Source organism: Gekko japonicus, unplaced genomic scaffold, assembly GCF_001447785.1.
Source record: "Gekko japonicus isolate JY-2015 unplaced genomic scaffold, Gekko_japonicus_V1.1 scaffold927, whole genome shotgun sequence".
NCBI lineage: Eukaryota > Metazoa > Chordata > Lepidosauria > Squamata > Gekkonidae > Gekko > Gekko japonicus.
Genome location: NW_015169805.1, coordinates 449,057 through 458,784, shown reverse-complemented (window position 1 = coordinate 458,784; position 9,728 = coordinate 449,057). Strand labels below are relative to the sequence as shown.

Below are 9,728 nucleotides of genomic sequence, written 5' to 3'. Positions count from 1 at the left end.
GCCCCCCCCCCCAGCAATCCAAAACAGCCCAATGGCACCTTTAAGACCAAGTTTTATTCAGGTACAAGCTCTCCCTCCTCTGTGGGAGCAGAACCTCATGTCCCCCCCCCCCCAAATAGCTAGCAATCCAAAACAGTCCTGAGGAGCCTGAGTGGTGGGTGTTGTCTTCTGACACACTTCCGGTGATGTCAGGGTGTGTGGCATATGCAAATAAGTTATGCTCCTCCATCTCTTCTTCTACAAAATGACCCCTGGACAATTCAAAATCACAAGTTGCAATGCAAACATTTAACAAGAGAAGGTACAACAATTGACTTACTATAATTACGTTCTTGTGACTAACCCAAGGTCACACCAGCAGCTGCGTGTGAAGGAGTGGGGAATCGAAGGCGTCTAGGCTCCTAACCACTACACCAAACTGGCTGTAGTTTGCCATTGCCTGCCTCTGGCCTTTCTTGGTGGTTTCCCATCCAAGTACTACAGGGCCAACCCTGCTTAGCTTCTGATATCCGATAACATTGAGCTAGCCAGGTCGGAGCAATCTGTACCCTGGTCTTTGTAGATAAACTGTGCACAAAGGAAGCCCATCATGAGGGGGGAAAATTGCTTTTTTTGGAGGCCTGAGCCCTTCCATGCTCCTGCCGAGCCACTTATCAACACATTGGTATGCAATTCCTCAAGCTTGGATGTTAATTACTCAAGGGCTTGCAAAGAAAGCCAAGGAGATTGCAATCATCCTTCCCCTTGACACCCTGCCTTCAAAAAACAAACCACAATTCTTCCAGCTGCAAAGAGCAACAAAAATGAAGCTCCAAACACAATCAATCATGACACAGTGTCTGTTAGAACATACTGGAGGGGGGCGCGGGGAGGGCTCAGAACCATTCGTTTTGAACTGGATCGCATGATCTCACATCATTGTTCCTTTTTCAGCAAACAAGCAAATCGCTTTTTACTTAACAACATGAAAGAGTTTTCACACCATTTGGACCTCCGCCCCAACCATTATACCCATAAAGCCCTGCACTAACATGAATATTTGATGCCAGCCTGGCCTGTGGTATGTTCAGAAACATTCTCCATAACCTATGGTGACATACAGCTGATAGCCAAACATCACACAAAAATGGAAAAATAAGAAGTTTTAACGGCTTTTCTGTGTGCTATAGCTCTACATCCCTGTCACACAACACAAATACATGTGCATACTGAATAATCGTTTGTTCAAGGTGATGAGCCACCTTTGACAGCTATGCATTATTTAAGATGCTATACGGAGTGAGCTCCCGTCTCTGGCCCCAGCTCCTGCCAACCTAGCAGTTCGAAAGTAAGAAATTGCAAGTAGATAAATAGGTACCACTTCGGTGGGAAGGTAACAGCGTTCCGTGCGCCTTGGTGTTTAGTCATGCTGGCCACATGACCACGGAAACGTCTTCGGACAGTGCTGGCTCTTCGGCTTGGAAACGGAGATGAGCACCGCAACCCTAGAGTCGGATTCGACTGGCTTTCAAGCAAGGGAAACCTTTACCTTACTCACTGGACTTAAAATCCTAAAACCTAAGATAGCTAAATCTCATCCATGTGACTTTACGGCACGCAACTGGACAAGCGGCTTTGGGTCTATTCATCGGGAGGCCATTTTTATAAAGAGATTGCAAATGTAGTAGAGCAGAACAGTCCAGGAGGGCACATATAACAGAATAAGATGGTGTGTGCCTGTGTTACGTGCCAGCGATTCACTCCCAACTTATGGTGACTGTGTGAATTAATGACCTCCCCAAATGTCCTATCAATAAAAGCCTTGTTCAACTGTTGCAAACTGAAGGCCGTGGCTTCCTTAACTCAGTCAATCCACCTCATTTTGAGTCTTCCTCTTTTCCCGCCGCCTTCAACTTTTCCTAGCGTTATTGTCTTTTCCAATGATTCTTGTCTTCTAATGATGTGACCAAAAGGACTGTACCCTACTGCACTGTTTATTGTGTTGTCTTCCTTTTCTGCATCGTCTTCTGCCGAAATAACTCCAGTTTCCCCACAATTTACGGTACACCTTGCCTTAGGCCGTTTCCCCTGGAAATGATGTAATGCTGCTGCCTGACAGTGGTATTTTATTATTATTATTTTCCTCCCACCGGCCACCAGGATGCCAGTGGGCCATGGGAGCTGGAAGCAGGACGGTTCCCACCCCCAGCGGAAGAACGGCAGTCCTAGCCTGTTTACCCAGCCTGTTCAATATTCCATTTGCTTCTTTGTAACCCAATAAATCTCATTTGCACTGAAATGTAAGAATGAAATATGGTCTCTCCATTCCGACAGAGTTCTGCATTTCGGTTCAAATGCCAGTTTAAACAAACACACACACACAGCGCTGGTAATCCTTTATGTTTACTGCACAATGGCAACAAGCCGCATTCCGGTCTCTGGTCCCCGATACTGTGACGCAGGAGGCTGGGAAGAAGAGCCCATGGATTGCTAGGCCACAATTGCCACAAGATAAAGGAGCGGTCGTGCCAGGCCTGAGCACCCCGATGCAAGACGAGGCCCTTCTACGCCGACTAGTTGCCCTGCTGGTGGCAGTTCGCTGGTCCAGCGGCCCATCCCACCTTTGGTAGCTCAGGAAACTGACAGCTGCCACCACCACAAGAACAGAGGAGACCAGGCATTGGCTCACTGGGTGCAGAGCAAGAGCCGGCATATCCTGACTCTTTACTTGCCCTGCAGAGGCAACGTACAAGGGCGTCCACAGAGTTTGTGGTGGCTTTCACGCTGGGCTCCCTATCTGGGTATTCACTGAAGAGAAAGTAAGGAGACGCAGCACCACACAGTCAGCATGCTCCAACAAAACTGACTTGTTGAGAGGGTGAGAGACATGGGGACCTTCTGAAAACCCCTGGTTCCCACTGCCAGGGATTGCTAGACAAATACACACCCCGTCTCCCTACACACTGTTCCATTTTGTCACAGTTTCTAGGTTTTCTTAGCCAATGAGGATGTACACAAATGTGCCTTTAGACTAAACTCGCTGTGGTTCTGCTTCCCCCCTTCACACAGTGAAATTTGGGCTCATCCCACTACATTGGAAAGGTGGGCCCACTAACAGTTCAAGCACGGGTTGTCCGTCTTGCCCCTCTCCTCCTGTGTCAGGTGTCCTGTTCACCTTCTTTATTTCTAACATAGCAGAAACGCTAATTCATCACTTTGTTGCTGTTGTTTTTACAGAAGTAAAATCCGGTTGTAGAACTGCTCAGGGACCGGGATGGGCTTGTGACATCAAAAGGCACCAGCCAATCCACTCCGCGCTATGCATACCTGGCTTCCTCTGCCAAAAGAAAAAGAATGGCAGAACTGGTTTTCACAGCGCTGAACTTTGGAGACTAATTATTTGTTCACTTCCACAGTGGCGTGACTGCTCCGGTCAATAAAGTTAGATTCAGGGCTCTTTTTGTAGAAAAAGCCCAACAGGAACTCATTAGCATAATAGGCCACACCCAACAGCAGAAACTCATTAGCATATTAGGCCACAACCCTGACAGCACAGCTCATTAGCACATTAGGCCACATACCCCATATGTTACCAGAAGTGTCGTTATCCAGCCACACCCACCTTTTGCTTCTTATTCTGTTTACCTTGTCTGTTGTCAAAACCCATAAACCCAGGGCCTTTTTTTGTAGCAGGAACTCCTTTGCATATTAGGCCACACACCCCGAATGTAGCCAATCCTAATGAGTTTCTGCTGTTGGGTGTGGCCTATTATGTTAATGAGTTCCTGCTGGGCGTGGCCAACTTGGGAGCCAGCCGGAACTCCGTTCCTGTGCGTTCCTGCCCAAAAATAGCCCTGGATGTACTTCAATCATCATTAAACTAGAGGTTCCTGGTGAGATTAGGTTTCTATGATGCCGAAAAGGCAGACACGCGAACTCATGCTGGCGAGTTCCCACTACAACTAAACACCTACAGTGAATGCAGCCTGTCTTCCTTCAACCTTTACCTTCCTCATACTGCTCTTCTAGCAAGTACGCTTCGGCTCTGGCTTTGAGGGCGTTCACGTTGTCTCCTTCCAGCTGCAGAACTTCAGTGCAGAGCTTGACGGCTTCCACTGACTGCTGGTTCTGGGAAAGGGAAGACAGACAGAGGTCAGTGTTTGCTTCGTTTCGCTGCACAGAATTCCCGCAAAGGTAAGGATGAACGTTTTACCTTGGAGAGGCAGTGGCAGATTCTCTCTTTGGCACGTGTGGTATAAGCAGGGACGCTGGGCTCCGTTTTCAGCACTGTCTCGTATTTATCAACGGCATCTTGGTACCTAGACACGGCATTGAGAAAAACCAACAGCAGTTCTCTCTGGCATCCAGGCTTCTGATTAATAATTTAAAAAATTCTTCTGCCCCTCCCTTGCCGTTAAAAGGCTAAGCAATGTGCACCCCATAGCATGACAGCAGAAATGCTCAGCAAGAAAAGAAGACTCGTGCCAGAGGTGAAACCAACTTTGGGACGTCAGACTAGCTTCTGGTGCACCGGTAACTCATTTCTGGGCTTTGGTTTGGTGACTCACATGATCTAAACATTCCTCCATACAACCTCCTACCCTGGAAGTGGAAGACGGAGGGAACTAGAACCCTTATTAGTCAGTAGTAGGGTTCGAAAGCAAGAAATTGCAAGTAGATAAATAGGTACCACTTCGGTGGGAAGGTAACAGCGTTCCGTGCGCCTTGGTGTTTAGTCATGCCGGCCACATGACCACGGAAACGTCTTCGGACAGCGCTGGCTCTTCGGCTTTGAAACAGAGATGAGCACCGCAACCCTAGAGTCGGACTCGACTGGCTTCCTGGGCTCTGCTTCTCTCTTTGCACAGGTTAGTTCAGCTCAGTTTGAATCTTCCCTCCACAGCAGACCAGCCTCTGCTAACCCTGCTAGGGTTGCCAAGTTGAAAAATCTCCTTACCGGGGAACTCCCGATCTGCAGCTGGAGCGCGCGCACACCGCACGCACGTCACCAGGAAGTGACGTTATGACGCCGGGCATGCTGGGGGCGGGGACACGGTCATCCGAGGGAAAACTCTATGGTTTTCCCTCAGATGGTCATGGCCCCGCCCCCAGCGTGCCCGGCGTCATAACGTCACTTCCTGGTGACGTGCGTGCGGTGTGCGCGCGCTCCAGCTGCAGATCGGGAGTTCCCCGGTAAGGAGATTTTTCAACTTGGCAACCCTAGCAGGGTTAGCAGAGGCTGGTCTGCTGTGGAGGGAAGATCCAAGCTGAGCTGAACTAACCTGTGCAAAGAGAGAAGCAGAGCTCAGGCTGGGAGCGGACAGGACAAGCCAGCTGATCTGCCATTGATAGTATACCGAACAATAGGGAAGTGGCTGGACACTGTGCTGCGAGGCAAAGCACCCCTGGCCTCCCCACAAGGGTTAACGTGAACAGGAACGGGCCTGGTCCATCCTGCAGGTGTCACTAATTGGTCTCTTGGCCTACACAGCCCTTATCACCTTCAAGGCCAGAGATGGGAGTGCGGTAATTAGCTTCTCATGAGAACCTGTGGCCGTGTGATGGGAGGGGGGCGATACTCTTCTAGAGGCTTCTCCCGAAAACGTGTTGTGATTGGATGTCATCCTCACCTGATGTAGGGCCCAAAAAGCTATAATTGAGCTAAGGCCTGAAGAAGAGAGATGAGCTGGGATTTTGACTAAAGGCCTGAACTATGAGCTGGCCTGCTAGCAACGTAGAGAATGCCTGAGCTTTTGGCCTCTGACTCTTGAATTTAAGGTTTGTGCCATCTAACGTAAGTTCTAAAAAGTGTTAGGTAGTTAAGCTAGTTTTCTTGTTTTCTTGCTGCATGGCTTTAGAGTAACATGTTGGCTACAGAACAAATTGTTACATTGATAGAAATTGAAAATAAAATTTATAAATCTTTTTAATAAATTAAACAACAGTCTGGTTACTTATGTGCAATTGTCCTGGGGACCCATGAGGTTCAGCCTGGAACTCCTTGACAGGTGCCAATGGCAAAAGCGGCAAAAGCAGGCTATCCACAGGCAAGGCGAGAGGCGGCAACGCGAGAAAAGGCCTTCCCTGTCATGGCACCAAAACTTTGGAAATCTCTCCCCAGGGAAATTCATCTGTCCCCTTCTATTGGTGTCTTTTGCCAGTGCGTGAAAACTTTCTTGTTTCATTTGGCCTTCCCCTCGTAACGGTTATTGGCCCTCCTTCTAGTGTGGTTCGTGTTATGTTTTGATCTGTATTAAAACACATGTTAAGCTTGAAACCATGTCAAGGATTGTAAGATGCAACAATTCTATTGGCTATTGTGTAGAACCATCCAATCAGGATGAAGAGAGATGTTCTGGAGGGAACAGATCTGATTGGGTGTTATCCCTGTATTGTAATTGGTCCTTAACAGGACTAGGGGCGTGGTTACATCAGCCCGGACAATTTAAAAAGGAGCTGTTCTCCACTGTATGTGTGTGTGTTCTCTGAATGTTTAATACTTAATAAAGCTGAATCACTGTTTGATAAGAGACGGCGTTGAGTTCAACACTTAACAGTTTGTTTATGTGGTTTTAACTGAATTGTAACGGTATTTTAATTGTTCAAATGTTTTAATTTTTTTCTTTATGTTTGCTGCCTTGTGTACCCTGATTGGGTGGAAAGACGGTATGAAAATATTCCAAATAAATAAATATGCCGTTCCCCTGCCCCAGAAGAAATAAATCCCCCAAACAGAATATGCTTCAGGAGGCACAGAACATATAGAGGTGTGTTGTGCTTTAAGTTCTTTGCCTCCTGGAGCATATTCAGTTTTTTGTGAGTCCCCAACTGTTTTGTTGTGAGACCCCAGTTGTGAGTCCCCACCCCTGCACATTGAGCAAAACAGTCCACTGGGCCACTCCTTGGCCTGTATGCCAGGATAGCTGAAGCATGAGTAAGCTGTTATATCCCCAACCACCTTGGCTGGTTTGGGGGATTTACTTCTCCAACTTAAAAAGCTTTTCCTTGATACAAAAATAATAACTGAAATCCCCCACCCACAGAAAATCAGCAGGTCATGGAAACCCCAGATTAGAACCCACTGCCCTGCATCTCAGACACCGGTTTGCCACCCCAGTGAGAATCTTCTCTGCAATAATATAATTCTGAGTATGGAAAATGCCCTGACCCGGAAAAGTCTCCAGGCCAGCCCAGCCTCATCAGATCTTAGAAGCTGAACAGGATCGACCTTGGTTAGTTCTTGGATGGGCAAGCACCAAGGAAGTCCAGGGTTGCTATGGGGAGGCAGGCGAGGGCAAACCACCTCTGAACGTCTCTTGCCTTGAAAACCCCAGGGGGCTGCCATAGATCGGCTACGACTCGGCAGCAAAAAGCACGGGAGAACGCAGTATCATTCTTTGACGGGAAACAACTGGATTCCATGTGGCAAATGAGCAGCCGTGAGCAAGACTGCCCCCATGATGAAGCGTCAACAGTCACAGCGGCTAAAGGTATGAAAACAGGTAACAGCCAAGCAAATCCAGCAACTGTACAAGTTCAGCAGCAGGGCAAAGAAGCGTGGGCACGAGACTCTGTTCTTCTCATTACTGGATAAACTGCACAGTTCCAAACAAATGCCTACGCTTATTGAAATGCATTAAAAGACAGACCCAGTCATGGAGCTGGAAAGCTGGCAAAGGGAGGGGGGCCTTCCAGCGCCTTACAGAACACAATTCATATATGGCTGTTTGTCTGCCAGGGAAAAAGCTATGGATGTGTGCAATGCTCCCTCTAAGCTGTGGAGTCTTGTGAGCAAAAATTCTACTTGGTGAGCGACTGGCATTAAAGTTGTGAGCGAGCGATTTGGCTGCTGCATACATTAGTTTGCTCTGGAGCCATCCCTTCCTGAGCGAGGACAAAAATGCGTGAGCCAGAGGCTAAACAACCGTGAGCCAGCTCACACTAACTCAGCTTAGAGGGAACACTGGATGTGTGCTCAGTACAATTTGCTCTTAGCTTTCCAGGAACACATGTGTACCCCTGAGGCCAAGGTTGCTGACCTGAAGAAGGGACAGAGGTAGAGAGAGATGACCTTCAGGCACACGGCAGAGCATTCCCCAATGCCATGCTCGACTTTGGAGTAACTCTACCTTTCTTACGTTTTAAGTTCCACACTGATGTGACATTTGGAACACATTCTGCGCAAAGCATCTCTCTCGCGAGCCTCCCAAGCTTTGTTCTGATCTTATTTCCCCCGAGCACCAACAACCTGATGAAGATTTATTTATGGGGCAGCTGCAGCATTTTATTTGCAAATATGCTGTGATCTCCACATTTAAACGCTGAGACATTAAAATACCGTTTTAAATAAGAGATGGCATTTAGTGCTAAAACTAACAGCCCTGACACTTTAATTTACTGGGGAGATGAATAACTACATAAAGCTTTCCACAGAGGCCAGGCGGTAAACCTCTCTAATTACTCACAAAGCCAATCGATTTCCCTTTTTTGTATTTATCAGCAACTGGGCTGATAATGAAGCTCTGCTTCCCTTTTGTCATCTTTGCAGTGCCGAAAGCATGCTTCCAGACACCTTCGGCTATTGAGGGGTCGCTTGCACTCGGCCGTGCCACATTGCAGGCAAGAAGCAGTCTGGAACACTCCATGCCACAAAGGCTGCTTCCAAACTGGAGCATTTTTGGAGCATCCATGTGAAGTTATACTCTAATCATGCTCTAATTGTCGTCATTGTCCCCACCAGTGGTACGCTCTTTCCCAAAACAGCTTTTCCACCTGTGGTCCAAGAGTGTTAGCATGGCCGTTTGCCTAGGAATGTGTGCATCTTCCAAAGTCCCGCCCACATTACTGCCATGTCCCTTCCATCAGAAAGTTTTTTTTTAAAGCACCAAATTCGATTCAAGGTGCCGGTTCTTACCTTTAAAACCCTATATGGTCAGGGACCTACTTACCTAAGGGACCACCTTTCCCCATATGTCCCCCAGAGAGCACTAAGATCAGGATCCCAAAATCGCCTGGCTCTCCTGGAACCTAAAGAAGCCAGGTTGGCCACAATGAGGGCCAGGGCCTTCTCTGTGGCGGCCCCTCACTGGTGGAATGAGCTCCAGGATGACATCAGGGCCCTGTGACACCTTTTGCAGTTCTGCAGGGCCTGTAAAACGGAGCTCTTCCACCAGGCTTTAAATTAGGGGGCCGCCTTTAACATCATGGCCCTGGCCCTTACACCAACACCAACATTATTGCCAACCTGACAACCAACAGCCTGGAGTAGGGGTAGGAGACCATTCAAACGTTGAGAAAATGCCGCCATCTTGCACTAGGTTTATGTTCTGAGTAGTAACGGTTTTACATATTGTGATTTTAACTTATTTTGTTCTTAGTATATTGTGGAGTTTTAATGTATGCATCTATTTGTATGTATTGTAAGCCGCCCTGAGCAGCCTCGGCAGGGAGGGCGGGATAAAAATATGATTATAGACGTGCCCGATGTGACTGTTCAATATTCAGGGCATATCTGCAGTGACCTGCAGAACTCGTGGACACTCAATGAAATTGCTGAGCAGTCGGGATAGAACAGATAAAAGGAAGTACTTCTTCACCCAAAGAGTGATTAACACATGGAATTCACTGCCACAGGAGATGGTGGCAGCTACAAGCATGGACGGCTTCAAGAGGGGATTGGATAAGCATATGGAGCAGAAGTCCATGAGTGGCTATTAGCCACAAGGTATAGATACCACCTCTTTGTCTGG

General features: G+C 47.7%; 1 protein-coding gene across 1 annotated transcript in view; it reads right to left on the bottom strand.

The window, feature by feature from the left end:
* Positions 1-9,728, bottom strand: part of DNAJC3 (DnaJ heat shock protein family (Hsp40) member C3) — a 65,149-nt gene that overhangs the window by 12,144 nt on the left and 43,277 nt on the right. Inside the window, exons 8-9 of the mRNA XM_015417132.1 lie at positions 4,193-4,298; positions 3,987-4,107 (exon numbers count right to left, since the gene is read on the bottom strand). Coding sequence (XP_015272618.1) covers positions 3,987-4,107; positions 4,193-4,298 — 227 coding nt within the window. The remainder of the gene's footprint in view (positions 1-3,986; positions 4,108-4,192; positions 4,299-9,728) is intronic.